The sequence below is a fragment of the Mastigoproctus giganteus genome, chromosome 13, assembly GCF_048544385.1.
Source record: "Mastigoproctus giganteus isolate SK-2022 chromosome 13, ASM4854438v1, whole genome shotgun sequence".
Taxonomy (NCBI): Eukaryota; Metazoa; Arthropoda; class Arachnida; order Uropygi; family Thelyphonidae; genus Mastigoproctus; species Mastigoproctus giganteus.
The window spans coordinates 62,688,320-62,707,664 of record NC_143587.1 but is presented as its reverse complement, the minus strand read 5'-3'; the positions used below and the strand labels follow the sequence as shown (position 1 = coordinate 62,707,664).

Below are 19,345 nucleotides of genomic sequence, written 5' to 3'. Positions count from 1 at the left end.
AGTTTCCTGTATTTATAAATGATATTGATGATGGTATATCAAGCTTCATATCCAAGTTTGCAGACGATACAAAGGTTGGCAGGGTTGTTAAGGACACTACTGATGCTATGCTGCTGAAACAGGATCTGGAAAGGTTGAGTAGATGGGCTGAGAGGTGGCAAATGAAGTTTAACATTGACAAATGTAAAGTATTACATATGGGAAACAGTAACCCCCAGAGCAACGTATCAACTCTGTGGTATTACATTGACAGTGCTAGAGAATGAAAAGGACCTGGGGGTAATTGTGCAGGCAGATATGAAGTTCTCTGACAGTGCAGACACGGGCTGCAAGAGTAGCTTATGGTGTCTTGTGAATTATATACAGTAATTTTTCTATCGGGAATAAGGAGGTGATTATTCCTTTCTGTAAGGCAATAGTCAGGCCACACCTTGAGTACTGTATACAGGTCTGGAAGCCTCATTTCAAGAAGGATGTAGAGCTGCTGGAACGAGTACAGAGAAGGGCAACAAGATTAGTGAATGGAACAAAGGGTTGCTCTTACGAAGAAAGGCTTAAGTTTTGCAAATTACAGTGTCTGGAGACTAGGCACCGGCGAAACGATCTGATAGATGGTGTCTTGTGAATTATATACAGGAATTTTTCTATCAGGGAAAAGGAGGTGATTATTCCTTTGTGTAAGGCAATGGTCAGGCCACACCTTGAGTACTGTATACAGGTCTGGAGGCCTCATTTCAAGAAGGATGTAGAGCTGCTGGAACGAGTACAGAGAAGGGCAACAAGATTAGTGAATGGAACAAAGGGTTGCTCTTACGAAGAAAGGCTTAAGTTTTGCAAATTACAGTGTCTGGAGACTAGGCACGCACCGGCGAAACGATCTGATCGAGTTTATAAAGCCTTGAATGGTTTGAGCATGCTCAATGCCGATGGGATTATTCATCTTGTTCAGAATAATCACCTGAGAGGGCATAAATTCAAATTGAGGAAAGACAGATGTAGGATAGATGTGCGGAAATTTGCCTTTAGCTAGCGGGTAGTTGGTTGGTGGAACAGACTTCCATCCCTTGTTGTGGAAGTTGATAGGCTAAATAAATTTAAGGCTCAGCTGGACAGGTATTTCGAACGAACGGAGGGGTGAAATGGGAGTGGTTTTTTTTTTTTTTTTTTTTTGGCTGATGCTGCATAAGCTTGCTTTCTTGCATCATATGCCTGTACTAATACTAATGCTAATCAGGGAGAAATAATATAAGAGCAACAACAACAATAATAATAATAATAATAATAATAATAATAATAATAATAATATTTGTAAGTTATCACAGGTGTTTCCATTATTTATCCATCCCTGTATACTTGAGCATATTAACATAAATTTAAGTTACCTGAAATTTAAAAATGTGTGGTGTGCGCGGGTGCTTTTATTGTTCACTGTACTTTCCTGACAGTTTAGTCGTCACGATACATCGCTATCTTCCATTCTTTTAAAGAGCAGAAGAAAAATCACAAAGAGGCTGTAGTGTGCCATCAGCAGTGGGAAGGGAGTAAGGTTTTCTCCGTGAGTTATTCTGGGTGTTCCGGCTGGCATAACAATGTGGGTTGACATCGGCCTGCGGACACACAATTTTGTAGATAGATACACAATGTGCGGTTGCCATTTCCTGAAATGGCATTGCTGAATAAACTTTCAAAGACAGAATATGTTGAGTTGCATATTTTAAAGTCAGAAGGAGAAAGCTTTAAAGGGGGAAATACACCAAATCAAGGTCAGGGATAACTTTTTTTATGAAATTAGTCTCGTTGCCTTGTTATGCAGCACAAAATGCAGCTTTTATATAAAAGTATTTGAATATTTTTAGGAGTGAGTCAGATTAGTCTGTTTGTTTAATATTTAATTTTTAAAAAAGTAATTACTACATTCTCTTATTAAATTCGCATATATATATATATACATTTGTATATCATCATATTGAACAGAGTTTTTGCAAACTTGTGGAGTTTTATCAAACACTAAAAAGAGTGAGTACGTGTGTATATGAGCAAGGCGGGCGCTTGTAGCACGTTCTGTATCAGTTTTAATTAAATTAAATATTCGCCTCTAATAAAATTTTGTTAAATTTTATTAAAGAGACGAATTACATTTTAATTGAATTACAATTTTAACTGGATCACATTTTAATTGAATTATTGGAAACTGGGTTAAATTTTAAGTGCGGTAAACCTTATTAATAATTGTGCCAATACTGATGATAACATAGAGTTGAGAAATTGAGATTACATTTAGTGCCGAAGGGCAGGCTCTGACACTGGAATGGAAATAAAACCATTTCCACTTGGTGTGAGAAAGCAGGATTGCTACCCGCAAGAGCTTAATGATGGCAAATCGAAATTCTATTAATTAGTGTGTTAGAATTAGCAATGGAAACTTGGGTATCCAAAAAAAAAATATATTATGCTTTTCTTTTCTAACAGGTAAAAAAAAAATTTTAATTTTTGTAAAGTTTATTTTCCCTTTCATTATTCAAAGAAGATTGTCCGTGGTGTCCCTTCCACCACAGTCAAGTCCCAATATTTTGCGGATGGAGAAGCGGTTACATGAAATGCATTACTCTTTCTCTATAGAGGTCTTTAACTTAATATTTATTCTTGAGCAGCGCCATCATCAGCTTGTCGTGGGAAATGGCTCACGACGCGTCTGAAGATGTCTGTGAAAGTTGGGAAGATATGATTGAAAATGGAGTAAGTTTTTTTATACCCAGTATATTGCTTTCTATATTTATTAAACGCTTTGTGGTTACTAGATTTATATATCAGCATTGCTGGGCGAAGTGAAAATCGCAGTGTAGGAATATTTACTAAGCCTACATTATCCATTGATTTACTTTGAAATCATAATATGCTGGAATGTTGTTTTATGTCAATTTACTTGGAAACTAAAATTATCTCATAAGACTGTTGTACCGTATAAGTCAAATTTCTTCGCGCGATTATTCTCGTTTGGGGTTAAGAAATAAAAATGTTTTCCCATTTGCTAGTAAGATTTGTTAATGGTTTATTGGTTTTATAAAAATGCCGAATCATTTCAATAGGGATATGAAAATTTTTAGTTTCTTATATTGTGTTATGTTTATTTACTAGGAAAAAGAAATTTCTCCCCAAAAGTTGTGAAATCGTTTAAACTATGACTTTCTTGGTTGTGATCGTTTGTAGATGGTGTTGAAATAAAAATGTTTTCCTGTCTGTGCCAACAAGTGTAATCCACATTGCTCTTCTACTAGTTTACTACCCCAGAGTACGGTGTTGGCCCCATTGTTGTTTTCTGTATTTATCAGTGATATTGATGAAGGCATTTCAGGCTTAATGTCCAAGTTTGCAGATGATAGAAAGGTTGGCAAGGTGGTTAATGACAGTATGCTACTGCAACAGATCTAGAGAAGTTAGGCAGATGGACTGAGAAATGGCAATTGAAGTTTAACATTGATAAATACAAAATACTGCATATAGGTAGCAGTAATTGCAGAGTAATGTACGAACTGTGCAGTGGCGTCTGTTTGTTTAAAATTTAATTTAAAAAAAAAAAAGTACACCCAGGTGGTGGAGAATGAAAATATCTGGCAGTAATTGTGCAGTCAGATGTGGAGTTCTCTAAGCAATGCAGACAGGATCCAGGACAGCTTATGGGGTTTTGTCAATATGTACAGGAATTTTGCTAGCGGGGATAAGGAGGTGATTATCCCATTTGAATAAGGCAATGGTCAGGCCACATCTTGAATACTGTATGCAGGTTTGGAGGCCTCATTCTAGGATGTGCAGCTTCTGGAATGAGTACAGAGAAGAGCAATGAGATTGGTAAGGGGAACAAAGGGGTAATCTTACCAAGAAAGGCTTCAGTTCTGTAAATTGCAGCATCTGGAGTTAGGTACCTGGAGATTGATCTGATAGAATGGATAGAGCAAGCTCAATGCTGATGCAATTCTTCCTCTTGCTCAGACCATGCACATGAGGGGACACAAATTTAAATTGAAGAAAGATTACTGTTAGCAATGGCCACATGGTGCAAAGAAGCCTATGGCTTATGCTACACCTGCCAAAAAATAAAAAAAATAACAAAAATAAATAAAATAAAACGATAAGAATAAAATAATAATAATAAGAAGAAGAAGGAAAAATAATAATAATAAATAAGAGAAAAGGAGGTGGACAACCTAAGTGTTTTCCTCCTCCCATAGGTGAGGAGGGAAACATTTAGGAAATCCATCTGACCTTAGAATTTCCCTAAACTGTCAGTCTCTACCACCCACATAGGCAACTTATTCCAGTAATTTATAACTCGCTGGCTAAAATAAAACTTCCTGCAATCCAGTCTAAACATCTCCCTCTGTAACTTTAAATTATGGCCCCTTGTTCTAGAATCATTTATAACCATGAAAATTTCATCCTCATTCATTTTACTTCTTCCTCTCAGAGCCTTAAACACCTCAGTCAAGTCTCCTCTATGGTGCATAGTTTCCGAGCTCTGCAACCCACATATTCGAAGTCTTTCCTCATATGGATGTCCATTAGCCGATCTCACCAGTTGAGTTACCCGTCTCTGAACCCTTTCAAGAAGCACAATGTCTTTCTTTAGGTGCGGTCTCCATACCTGAACACAGTATTCCAAGTGTGTAGAGCGAAGTGTGCTGATACTTTAATAATATAGAATGCTCTATGCATATCATTTTTGTGAAAATATTGATTTATATAAGGGTGTTTATATATATAAACAAACATCCTTATATAAGCTTATAAACATCCTTAGATGGTTGCAAATAAATGTATGAAAGTTTGTGTTTAACCAGCAGGTGATTGATTGCTGGAACAAACCTCCATATGTTGTGGAAGTTGATAGTTTAGATAAATAATTTTGATATCATATATTTGGACTTCAGTAAAGCTTTTGATACTGTTGCTCATGGAAGACTATTGTACAAATTGGAGCAGAATGGTATTAAGGGTAAGTTGCTACAATGGATAAAAGGATGATTAAGTGGGAGAAGATAGAGGGTCAATCAATCGGTCCTGCTCTTCGTGGACTAATGTTATTAGTGGAGTCCCACAGAGTTCGGTGTTAGGTCCACTGTTGTTTTGTATATTTATCAATGATATTGATGAAGGTTTATCAGGCTTAATGTCGAAGTTTGCAGATGATACAAAGGTTGGCAGGGTTGTTAATGACAGTAATGGCAGTGTGCTACTGCAACAGGATCTAGATAATTTGGGCAGATGGGCTAAGAAGTGGCAACTGAAGTTTAACCTTGACAAATGCAAAGTACTGCATATGGGTAGAAGTAACCCCAGAGAAACGAACCAACTGTGTGGTACTACGCTTAAGGTGGTAGAAAATGAAAAAGACCTGGTAGTAATTGTGCAGTCAGATATGAAGTTTTCTGAGCAATGCGGACAGGCTGCCAGGGCAGGTCATGGGGTTTTGTCAATGATATATAGGAATTTTGCCAGCAGGGAGAAGGAGGTGATTGTCCCTCTGTATAAGGCAATGGTCAGGCCACTCCTTGAGTACTGCGTACAGGTCTGGAGGCCTCATTTTAGGAAGGATGTAGATTTACTTGAGCGTGTGCAGAGAAGGGCAACAAGATTGGTGAGGGGAATGAATGGATCCTCTTACCAAGAGAGGCTTAAGTTCTGCAAATTGCAGTGGCTGGAGACTAGGCACCTGTGCGGTGATCTGATTGAGGTGTATAAGGCCTTGAATGGGATGAGCACGCTGAATTCTGATGGGATCCTTCCACTTGTTCAGATTACAAACCTAAGGGGGCATAAATTAGCATTAGCATTAGTAGAGGCATTTGATGCAAGAAAGCAAGCTTATGCAGCATCAGCCAAAAAAAAAAAAAAAAAAAAACCCACTTCCACTTCACCCCTCTGTTCATTCAAAATACCTGTCCAGCTGAGCCTTAAACTTATTTAGGCTATCAACCTCCACCACAAGGGATGGAAGTCTGTTCCACCAACCAACCACCCGCTGGCTAAAGGCAAATTTCCGCACATCTATCCTACATCTGTCTTTCCTCAATTTGAATTTATGCCCTCTCAGGTGATTTTTCTGAGCTAGAGGAAGAATCCCATCAGCATTGAGCATGCTTAAACCATTCAAGGCTTTATACACCTCTATCAGATCACCTCGCTGGTGCCTAGTCTCCAGACACTGTAATTTGCAAAACTTAAGCCTTTCTTCGTAAGAGCACCCCTTTGTTCCATTCACTAATCTTGTTGCCCTTCTCTGTACTCGTTCCAGCAGCTCTACATCCTTCTTGAAATGAGGCCTCCAGACCTGTATACAGTACTCTAGGTGTGGCCTGACCATTGCCTTATACAATGGAATAATCACCTCCTTATCCCTGCTGGAAAAATTCCTGTATATCATTGACAATACTCCATGAGCTACTCTTGCAGCCTGTCTGCACTGCTCAGAGAACTTCATATCTGCCTGCACAACCACCCCCATTTAAATTCAAATTAAGAAAAGGCAGATGTAGAATAGATGTGTGGAAATTTGCCTTTAGCCAGCGGGTGGTTAATTGCTGGAACAAACTTCCATCTGTCGTTGTGAAAGTTGATAGGTTGAATAAATTTAAGGAGGAACTGGACAGGCATGTGGAGGGAATGGTGTGATTTTTTTTTTTTTTTTTTTGGCTGATGCTGCATAAGCTCATGCACTTGCTTTCTTGCATCACATGCCATTACTACTATAGATAAATTCAAGATGAATGGGTAAAATGGGAGATATCTCTTTTCTTTCTTTTTTTTTTTTTTTTTTGCTGATCCTGTATAAGCTTGCTTTCTTTCATTATTTGCTAATGCCAAAACCAGTCCATATATAGCCACATTTTCATCTGGGTTGATAAATGAGTGCAAAAATGTCTTCACTTCACTAGATAGATAGGTAAAATTTTAGAAGTAAAAAAATTTCTTTAATCTTTTTATTATATGTGTCATTACATATTAAATAATTGCAGTTTATTATTATGAAACTCCATTTGACACATGGGAATGTGTGTAGAGTGAAATGTGTTGATACTTTAATAATATAGAATTCTCTATGCATATTATTTTTGTGAAAATATTGATTTCTATAAGGGTGTTTATATATATATATATATATATATATAGAATCAAATTACTAAAGTGTGGAACTGTGATGTTATATTTACTAATGCTATAATTACTAAAGCATTGAACAGAGATATATATGATAATATTAACCAATCGGATTAATGCCATCTGCGATAGAACATTACATCCGTCATTATGGCATAATGAAATAACGTTAAAATGTAGAGGCCTTCCTGTCGTTTAAAAACACGAAGCAATCCATGAACTAACCGGACCCTAGGCAACAATGGTTAAACATAAATATTACACTCAATAAAAATTATATATAAATAGCCGTCCATGGGAAAAGATACTTTGCAAGGGACTTTGTCGAGGGCTAAACCCCTACAAAATACCAAACCCATGGCTGGCAGAGCTATCAGTTTCTGTTGTCATCTGCCTGTATAACTAGGACCTAAAGAAGTCCATAAGTACTCGTAAGATGGGTATATTATAATATACCCATCTTACTTTTCCTCCCTTATGGCTTTTATATCCTGTTAATAAAAAGGTTATGTTAGTTTATGCCACTAATTTGGTACAGATTCAAGGAAAGAATGGTGTCCGTAATCTTTAGTGTATGGTATTGCCTACGGCCACAGTTGTTTTCTTGAATCCATCCCAAATTAGTGGCATAATCTTACCTAACCTTTTTTGGCTAATCAAAAAGGGAATCTATTAAAAAAAAAACCTCACTTCTGTAGCCTTCAGTACGCAGTCTTTGTCACACATTCAATGAAAAAAGTGGAAGATCACTCACAGGACTAGATCTTCCAATTATAGCAAACTGGTGGGTGGAGATAGACCTGCCCATCATTTGTAGTTGCAAAATATCTATGGGATTGCACCTCATATTCTAAAGATTAACCAGTTTTTGGTTTGGCCCACTACATATTTAAGAGAGGTTAGTTATTTGTTTTCCATTTAGATGGCATATTTCTTTTCTGGAATTAGTATTATTAGTGGAAAATGACACAAGGAAGAAAGCATATTAGTATTAGCTATATGGTACAAAGAAGCTTGAGGCTTATGCTGCACCAGCCAAAAAATACTCTGTGAGAGAGAGAGAGAGAGAGAACAAGTCAGAAGGGAATCACCAAGAAAGAGAAGAATGATGATATCCAGCCAGCTCAGGATCCTGAGTGTGCCAAGCCCATACTCACCAGATGTGAGGCCCCCTCCTCCCGGGTTAAATATACAGCATTAGTCAAAAAAAAAAAAAAAAAAAAAAAGAAAAACTTACCCACATCATCTGTCCTCTTGTAATAATTTATATAATCATTTCATAAATTTGTTCAAACTCTCCACTCCCACAATGCTGCCAATTGTCGATACATTACATTAATCCGGACAGCTCTAAAAAAAATTTAAAGTATAAAAATCAAATGACGATCGGGCTCAAAGGTCATATGTATTGTGTCCGAGGTCATTGGGCCATGATGACTCACGCTGCACAAACAACCTTGGTTCCTGGCTGCAGTTCAGACAGTTTGTAGTTTGCTCCACAGTTACGCGCTTCTATCTTTTGTTGTTTGTGCTGTGCAACTAAACAATGTCTTTAAGCAAGCCTAGTATAGGACAGAAGCATAAGCATAAAACACTTTCTCTTCACGATAAACTATCGGTGATAGAAAAATTTGAAAAAGGAGCTTCAGTGTCCAGCATCTGTCTTGAGTCGCAAAACAAACAGTCGGACATTATAAAGAAAAAAAGTGAAATTCGTAATTTTTTCTCAAGTTTAATGTGGAGAAAGAAAAAAGTAAAGTTAAACGAATGTGGATGTCTACTGATAAAGCACTAGATGATGCTGTGTACAAATGGTTATCCCAACATCTTTCATCTGGTTTGGCTGTGCGAGGAATAGAAATTCAAGCAGCGGCGGAGAGACTGGCTAAACAGTTAGGAATTTAACAATTTAAGGCGAGCTCAGGTTGGCTTTTTAGATTTAGAAGACGGCATAACATTTCAGACAAGAAAACGTGGGGAAATTCTTAGTGCTGATTTTGAAGCTGTTGAGCCTTTCAGGAAACAACTGAATGATTTTATTCAAAAGGAGAGTTATCAATTGAACCAGGTATACATTACAAAGCGGATTTCTTATAAACCGGACTTTAATTAAAACGGACACCTCTCAGCCCCTATTAGTCCGGTTTAATGAGGGTTTACTGTATTTGTCAGTCCCATTGAAAAGAATTTAAGAACTGTCTGTGTGCATTGTAGCTACTTTTGAGAAAGCAAAATCCCTTCCCTTTATTCTTGACAGTGTTATCTTTAAATAAATCCAACATTAACACACTATGATTACTGCTACTTAGTGGTTCCTTTATCTGAAGATTCTTAGTGCATAAAAAGTCATTTCTGATAATTAGATCAAGAATGGTCCTTTTTCTTGCTACCTGTCTAACATGTTGGTATAGAAAATCTGAAGCATGCATAAACTGCTTAAAATCTAGTACGTTGTAATGTTTTGTTCTTTTTTTTTTTTTTTTTTTTTTGAAGCCAGTGTGGCTACAGCTTCTCTAACAGTTTTTTGTTCTCCCATAATCATAACAATAACATCAGCATTTACTGATTTTGGTTCTGTGTAAGTTAAAGATCTGCCTTTGTGGGATTTCAGTAGTGCAGATTGATAATCTTCTCTAAATCGTTGATTTATTTCTCTTTACCAGAGGTCAGCAGCCTTTTGACACTAATGAGCTGCATTCAACTTTGACCTTCAAGCACAACTAGTAGATCAAGAAAAAAAGTACTTTCTGCTATCAGTCTTCCTCTTTGTTACCTGTTATTCTATGATTTTATATAATTTTTGTTATGAAAATCGTAGATGGGCAACATTTCAGTAAACATAAATATAGATGAGAGCCACACAGAAGAACTCATGGACCACAGTTTGCCAAATACAGTAAACCCCCGCTATTCGTGGTATCTGTATTCGCGGTCGCTGATTTAATATAAAATGAAACCTAAAAAAATGTGAATTTTAAAGCTCCGTGAACATTTTCCGCCATAAAAATACATGGGCGTGGCTAAAATTATCTTTCCCGGTCAAAACAGTGCTTAGTAGTTGGGGGGAGAGGGGTGACAAAATTGCGAGCGTGGATGTTTCTCGCTAATCTTTGTTCAGTACGTGTTATGCGCTTGTCATGGAAGGTTTTGTCGTTTGCTTTTAATTTATATGCTTATAAATTGAATAAATTTATCAATTTATAAATTGATTTACTTACAAAAATGATAAATCTACCGTTTTGCAGTGTAAAACACTTTTTCGAGTGTGTTAATGGAAGAAAGTGACTTGATTGTGGACAAGTTCTTTCTAACCCATACAAAAATATGGTTACAAATAACAAGGGAAATGTGAAAAGATCAAAGAAGGTGATGACATTAGCGAATAAAATTGAGTTATTGGATAAATTTTCTAATGGTGAAAGTATCTCCTCAGTGGCAAAACATTATAAAATCAATGAGTCAACGGTACGATCAATCAAAAAATTGGAAGAAAAAATCCGCCGTAGTGTCCGTGAAAACGCGCTAATTGTTTCAAAAATTTGCTCTGTAACTCGTGATGTTAAATTAGAAAAAATGGAAAAAGTTTTAAATCTGTGGATAGAAGATCGAACTCAAAGTAAAATTCCGTTAAGTTCACTCATCATTCGTGAAAAGGCAAAACTCCTATATCAACACTTTAGCGAAACTGGTGATATCACTGGCGGGATAAGTTTTTTAGTTAGCAAAGGTGCTGGTTTTAAATTTCTAATAAATATTACATTTAATATTAAATTGTTTCTTATTTTCATTTCAATGCCATATGCTTGCATTTCACTATGTACTGTCTATGTACATAGTCATATTATGAAGGTACATATAATACATTCATAGACAAAATTTTAGAGTAGTTTTTCTTATATACAGTATTTCATACTTTGGAACGGAACCCCCTTTATTACTATGGGAGCCATAACTCAGTATTCGCATTTTCGGTATTCGCGGCATTTCTCAGGAACGTAACCCCCACGAATAGCGGGGGTTTACTGTATTGAGGTTATACTTATTGATGTAGCCTGCCACCAATCTTAAAATTCCCTTGGGTTATTCAACATCCAGTGGTTCTTTAATAAAGATTTGTTTTAGTAATTAAAAAAATGCTAATATAGTTTTATTAAGGCATGTGTGCTATGTATTCATAAATAAAAAAATGACATTCATTTAAGAATTTATGGAACTCTTGTATTTCATTTGTTCAGAACAGATAATTTGGTTTGTAGCTTGTGATTGGCAACCAGTCAGCATTAAGTTGAATGTGGTGAGTACACTTTTGTTTTTCATTTTTATAGTTTCATGTTCAAACGTGAAACTTCCAAACGGAACTCCTTTCATACTCTTGGAGTAATGGTTGATACCACGTGTATTTGGGAGTTGTTATTCTTTGCTTAGTTTTCTTGCCATTATCAGCATATTTTAATATTTTGTTGTTTTATCTTAATTAATGAAAGAATAGGAAAACAAGCAACTCAAGCATTTAACAGTGATTTGACGATAATCTTTTAAATACACACAATTGCAGTTATTAATTTAATGCTTCTTTATATATTAACCTAGAAATGTTTAATATTAGCTAATGTTGGGTTAGTTACGATAGGATACTTATTAATTAATAAGAAATTAGTAATTAAGTAAGTAACACAATACTGATATATACAGTAATATAAGTAATAATAATAAATATAATATATAATATTGTATTTATATTAGTATTAACTATTAGTGCAAGGAAGCCTGAGGCTTTTGCTGCACCAGCCAAAAAAAAAAAAAAAATTCCTGAGTTACTCAGAGAGAGAGAGAGAGTGAGAGAGTGAGTCAGAAGTAGAAAGGAATCACCAAGAAAGAGAATAATGATATCCAGCTCAGGATCCTGGGTGTGCCAAGCCCAGGGTCCTGATCCCAAAGGGCTCACCAAATGTGAGCCCCTTGGGATCAGTAGATACACTATATAGCCAAAAATGCTTGAGTGCACATGTAGTTGCAGAAAAGGAATTTTAATTGAAAAAATGTAATACATGGTAGGGCTGCCTTTGGTCTGTGTAACAGCCTCAGCTCTGCTAAGCATGCTTTCTACCAACTTCTAGTACATGTTGGCTGAAATTCTCCCTCAAAGTAGTCACCATAGCTAGTTTGGATGAAGGCTCTTTTGGTTGTAGACCAGTGCTCCAAGCTGGTCAGTTAAACATTGTGGATAGTGATGTTGAAAACCCCCACATGTGATATAACAACTTTTGTTATATGACATGGAGTACTCTCATATTGATACTGACAGATAGGGTCCTTTTCCATAGTACTAGAAAAAGGAACTTTAGCATAAGATTGTCCAAAACATCTAAATAGGCTGTACAGATGCACTTCATGGTTTCAGGCACTACCAACAATGGACCAAGTCTGAACCATCTGAAACAGATCTGTACCATGACTGCCTCCACCAAGCTTCATAATCACAGCCAGTGGGAAGTGCTCTCTGTGCAATTTTGGGTTCACTTGCAGTGCAGCTACTGCTGAATGCAAGGCCATACAGCTCCCTACAGAATATTGACATACTGATGGATGTTCCTGTGCCCTCTTGGATCTGCTCCACAACGCTTCCACAGATAACATGCATAAAGCACAAACTACTTTTTTCATTGAGGTATTATATATGGTCTATCATCTCTGAATAATCTACCATTGTGGATTTTGGGAAGTTCAGACAAGTCTTGGTTACATATACAGAAGAGTTATTGGTGTCAGACCACCAGCCTGTGTTGAAAGTTTGTAAGTTCAACTCCAGGATGTCTACTGTATCTGCATAGGCAGACTTGCGAAATTGATATTGGTACATGTTAGCCGATAATACATGCATGGGAAACTTCTGGTGCACATTGCACAATATTTGTTGACGGTTGTCGGAATACTTTTTTCATGTATTGTATATGTTGTTCAGATTGTGATAAGTGCTTATATTACTGTACTAATTTTTTTTTTTTTTTTTTTTTTCTTTTATCTGTGGTTTTTTTTTTATCTTTTCAAATGTTAACATTTGAAATCTTGCTGTTTTACATGATAATCCTATGGCTGTATTTTAATATAAAATGCATATGTTGTCAGTGAAATTTAATTTCCGTCTTTTTTGAAACTGTTCTATAAACAGGAGACTTTGGACTTTTAGAAAAATTATTTATTCCTGATTTCCACTACTAATACTAATTCCAAGTCCAGAGCTTTTCAAAGTCAAAAGTTGGCTATGATTATGGTCCAGAGACTGCATCTAAAGAAATAACCTTCTTGAGAGAATCAAGAGACGGACTACTTGACTGTTTGAGAAGAAGAGGGACGCTAATTTGAAGTGACAACAAAAATGTAGGTTGCAGAACTTGAAAACCGGGGCAACTTGGGAGGTAGGGATGGAGTGAATAATGGTATAATTTTCATATTAAAAAGGACACTAGGGGTATAAATACAAACTGTGGGGGGGGGAGAACTAATAGACTGCTCCTTAGGAAGTTTGTTTGGACAGAGTGTTGTTGACTACTGAAATATGCTGCCTCCATATATGGTCAAGGTTCACAATAACTGTGCAATCCTACACCAACCGTTATTAAATAAATTAGAGTTGTGTTGTATTAAGATAAAAATGAACTGAAATAAGTAGAATGAATAATATAATTATACTGGATAAAACTGATAAAATGAGATACCTGTCTGTACAATAAAAATATAAAATTTTAAAATACAATAAAATAAAATAAAACAAAACTGTAGATAAAACACCGGATAAAAGCAATAAAACACCAATAAAAGTAATAAAATACCGAAGCTTTCAGAGGCATCCGCCTCCTTTTTCAACAGTGAAGCTTATTGTACAGTACATCCTTAAATATCAGCAGGCTCATGGTTCACAGGTGCCTCTGTAGCCAGGTGGGCAGAAGCAGCAGTGCGTAGCACACACTTCTTGATTAGACGAGGGTTCGAGCCCGTGACCACCAAATACAGAGGATGCGGAAAGGTCAGAGAATGACCACCGCATATCCCCGAGCAATATGGCCTTAGTTGCTAATGCTCCTAAAAAAAAAAACCCAATCATGGTTCACAGCACGTTTCTTCAGGAGCATGAGTGGTATTCTAGGATTGTACAGTTATTGTAAACATGAATATTCCCAACCCCAGAGGTCTATTTGAAGATATGGTCAAGGTTCATAGTGTGTAGGGAAATATAGAAGATTCCAGGATTGGTGCCTTTCTGGCAGTGGAAAGAGTAACTTGGCTTCCCTATATTTCTTGGTCTCTACTTACATAAACTGTATTTTAGTTTATTCTTGCTTTTGTGAATCCAGTTCTCTTTGATGGGTCTACTCATCTGTGCATGTATGTCATTGGGTTTCTGTGTACTGGAAAATTCCTACCTAGTGATGGATATCTTCCAAGTGGAAAATTGGAGAATCAAATGCACAGGATGTACCAATTGCTCAATGTATTATGAGGTAAATTTTCATGCATTTGACTAGGTGAAGCGATGAATCAAAGTGTGTGAATCAGCCAAGTTTTCAGTTTGGATGTTTTATTTATGCATTGGTTGGAAGGAGGCATTCTTCAAGAATATTTGTATTAGTCTTATTAGCAATATTTGTTTTATTAGACAGCTATTTTCTGTTACAGTGGTTCCCTCATGTCCAAGGTACACTGATATGGTTCAAGTCTGTTCCAAATGTGTATGTAAAATTTTCTCCACTGATGATGGGATACTTTACTTTTTTTGGTGATGGTGAATCTGCATGTTTACTTGGCTTGATTGTATTTTGGTTTCTGGCCTGAAGAAATAGAACAGTATAATCTGTAACAGTGCAGTCCACTGGAATGTTTCATCGTCTCAATAAAGTGGCAGCAGTGTGTTTTTTTATTTGGCAAAATTGTATTTTTATACATATATTCTCAATAAATTTTTTATTGAGTATTTTTTAATAAAATAAAATAATTTTTTATTTTTATATCTCAATAAATATTTTTTTCCTACTCTTTAATGGGGAACAAAAAATTGTTGGTCATATGTTCTACTTCAGTTTTTCATTATCATTGTAGTCTGTTGAGCATTTCTTGAAATATAGTGAGACAAAAGCATTACACATAGACACTGCCTTTGGTAACATTATTTAAGAAATTACTTACAGCTACACAACATGCCTTATAGCCTCAGTCAAATTGTGATTAGCAATTGATATTAAAAATTTTATACCAGCTAAAAGTGCAAAATGAGCAGTTTTATAATTGTATTTTTTTTTTAATTTTACCTTATAAACCAGTAATGGCCAGTGGGAGTGTAACTCAAGTCATCTATCTAATTGACTGACCCACATTGTCAATAATCTAATGACTCGAGTTGTTGAGCAGAGCCATAGCCACCCAGCTGTCTTCCACTGATATTGATACACCAGTGCTCCAGTTACAACAAAATGACCAGCTCATCTTTCTACACTGTTCTGAACTTTAAAATGTATGAAAAATATAACTTGATTTGGTATAAATTTGATTCTAATGGAACACATCTTGTTCAAATAGGAAATTGTAGAGCATCCAGCATTGCTGAAGTAGAACTGGATTTATCAGCTCCTTTTTCAAAACATGAATTTTTTTTTTTTTAAATTAGTGAAAAGAAAACAAAATAAATTTGAATGTTTGTCAGGTGCCTTTCTATATAACTTGGGCCAATGGGTGTTCTCACCAGATCTACACGACATCCAAATCTGTACTATGCTCCAACCTGCAATACACGCCTGCAGTCCACAGAGCCCATGTGCAAAAATAAAGACATTCCTTCATCTGTGTTCATCTAAGGCATAATCATATGAACATCTGGAACATGGTTGGTTGGCATTTGCCAGAAGACACCTCCGCAGTACCCCCTCTTTGTGCTCATGGCTCCAGAGTTTCAATAGACACTCTCAACTCACTCAACATTGACTTAGTAGTAGTGGCATGTGATGCAAGAAAGCAAGTGTATGAGCTTATGCAGCATCAGCCCAAAAAAAAAAAAAAAATCACACCATTCCCTCCAAATGCCTGTCCAATTCCTCCTTAAATTTATTCAACCTATCAACTTCCACAAAGACAGATGGAAGTTTGTTCCAGCAATTAACCACCCGCTGGCTAAAGGCAAATTTCCGCACATCTATTCTACATCTGTCCTTTCTTAATTTGAATTTATGCCTCCTTAGGTTTGTAATCTAAACAAGTGGAAGGATCCCATCAGAATTCAGCATGCTCAACCCATTCAAGGCCTTATACACCTCAATCAGATCACCACGCAGGTGCCTAGTCTTCAGCCACTGCAATTTGCAGAACTTAAGCCTCTCTTGGTAAGAGGATCCCTTCATTCCCCTCGCCAATCTTGTTGCCTTTCTCTGCACACGCTCAAGTAAATCTACATCCTTCCTAAAATGAGGCCTCCAGATCTGTACGCAGTACTCAAGGCGTGGCCTGACCATTGCCTTATACAGAAGGACAATCACCTCCTTTTCCCTGCTAGCAAAATTCCTATATATCATTGACAAAACCCCATGACCTGCCCTGGCAGCCTGTCTGCATTGCTCAGAAAACTTCATATCTGACTGCACAATTACTCCCAGGTCTTTTTCATTTTCTACCATCTTAAGTGTAGTACCACACAGTTGTACGTTTCTCTGGGGTTACTTCTACCCATATGCAGTACTTTGCATTTGTCAAGGTTAAACTTCAGTTGGCACTTCTTAGCTCATCTGCCCAAATTATCTAGATCCTGTTGCAGTAGCACACTGCCATTAACAACCCTGCCAACCTTTGTATCATCTGCAAACTTCGACATTAAGCCTAATGTACCTTCATCAATATCATTGATAAATATACAAAACAACAGTGGACCCAATGTCGAACCCTGTAGGACTCCACTAATAACATTAGTCCACGAAGAGCAGCACCCATTGATTACCACCCTCTGTCTTCTCCCACTTAACCATCCTTTTATCCATTGTAGCAACTTACCGTTAATACCATTCTGCTCCAGTTTGTACAATAGTCTTTCATACGCAACAGTGTCAAAAGCTTTCCTGAAATCCAAATATATGATACCAAAATTATTTTTTGCATCCAGTTCCTTTGTAACCACATCATAATATCCTATCAAATTTGTCAGACAAGACTTTCCCTTAACAAACCCATGCTGTGTCTGAATTATTGCTGCCTGAATTATTATCGACCATAGGTCTGAATAGACCTGTGTCTGAATTATTGCTGCCTGAATTATTATCGACCATAGGTCTGAATAGACCTATGGTCGATAATAATTCAGGCCTATGGTCGATTGATATGTGATATCATGACCACCTCTTGGGCTATCCTACTGTATGTAAAGGACAGGTGTTCAAGTGCCGGTCCTAGTATGCTAATGTCATTTTATATTATGCTTAATTTGTAGTCTTGTTTTTATTAAGATTAATTCCCTGTTCAGATATTTTGTCTTTAATGGTTACTTTGTAGCTGAACTTTGTATTTTTGTGATTGGTCACTTGTATAGTGAATGTTTTGTAAAATTCTTCTGGTTATCTGTGCAGGGAATCAAAAATGTATACCAGTTAATTTATTAAAGAATTTTATTATTATTATAATATTTTATTGTACATTATATTTCCATTACAGTAAAATAATAATACAAAATTATTACTTTATTTTTTTAGAGTAACAGAATATGATAGTTGTAAATATTGTTATTAAATTTTATTTTAATCAGTATTTGTGATAGCTGTAACAAGAAAACTAGTGTTGTTTTACTTTCTAGGTATTGGATAAGAAGTTAGAAGAGTTGCAAGTTAGAACAGCAAAGAGCACCAGGTACAGAATGTTGATACTTTTTTGATTTTTGTAAGCCATATTTCCAAACTGTTGCATACCCACTTAGTAAGGTGGGACATACTTGCTGAGAGAGCCAAAAAATCATTCTAAATTTTTGTTGTAAAAGTGAACAATGTGAGCTAACCAACAGATAAATATGAAGTTAGTTTCAGCATAACATAGTATTATTTCTTTATGGTCTAAATTGGTTTTCTCTGAGTGGTACCCATGGACATCACAGTAGTCACTGATATAACTCGACCTTGGTCGAGTTATGCACTTTAACTGAATAAATGCAGACAAATTTTATGCTAATTTTTCGGCTGTTATGGATCATTATAAAAAAGAACCTAAAACACATATAGTAGACAAGACAGTAGTCACTATTATACAACAAACGGATAAAATCATAAATTCGAAGGGAAGAAAACAAGTGGGTGCCATCACTTCAAGCGAAAGTGGTACCTTTGATAATTATGGGCTTAGTCATCAATCCCCTTTTATCAACTTCTGCAAACAATGATATCTTAAAATATAAGTGCTGGAGTTTCTTATACAGGGATATTTCGTTTTAATTATAACTATTAACACAGACCCGTTTGAGAAACACTGCCATGGATTACAACCCCCATTTATAACCCTTCCGATTTTGTCAAGGAACTTTCGCCCTTATGAAAACAATAAGTAACTACAATCGAACAAGCAGTTATTTTCTACTGCGGTTATGTATACACAAGCCAGTGTGATAGAAACGTCAGGAACCCCAAACTTATTACTACATATGGTACATAACAAGAACGTACATCTAACGAGTATGGGCTTGGCACACCCAGGGCCCTGAGCTGGATATCATCATTCTTCTCTTTCTTGGTGATTCGCTTCTGACTCTCTCTCTCTCTCTCTCTCACTTAGAGCAACTCAATTTTTTTTTTTTTTTTTTTTTTTGGATGGTGCAGCAAAAGCCTCAGGCTTCCTTGACCATATGGCTAATAATAATAATAATAATATTTCCAAGAGTCCATTGAGGTATCCCACTTAGTAACATTTAGAGAGATTGAGGCTTGAGGCAAGATAACATCTGCTCTTTAAATTTCTTTTGTTTTCAACCCAATTTCTGCTATTAATTATTGCATGCTTTATGCATTTTTAAAAATATTTAATAGCACTTGTTTTTATGATTGTGCATCTGCCCCATCCAGAATACGTTGCATGTGCAACGGAGATAAATGTTTTAGAACCCTCGGTCTGAATAGTTGTGGACTCTTTCCAGACTGTATGTCTATAATTCATAATAACATGGCTACAAATACATATTTTT

The 19,345-nt window shown here is 36.3% G+C and overlaps 1 protein-coding gene across 1 annotated transcript in view; it reads left to right on the top strand.

Annotated features, from left to right (window-relative positions):
• Nucleotides 1-2,659: 2,659 nt before the first annotated feature.
• The window catches only part of LOC150076120 (SUZ RNA-binding domain-containing), a 47,446-nt gene continuing 30,760 nt past the window's right edge, over nt 2,660-19,345 (top strand). The window contains exons 1-2 of the mRNA XM_090387262.1: nt 2,660-2,736; nt 17,975-18,027. Of these exons, the coding sequence (XP_090243388.1) occupies nt 2,677-2,736; nt 17,975-18,027 (113 nt within the window). The 5' untranslated portion in view covers nt 2,660-2,676. The remainder of the gene's footprint in view (nt 2,737-17,974; nt 18,028-19,345) is intronic.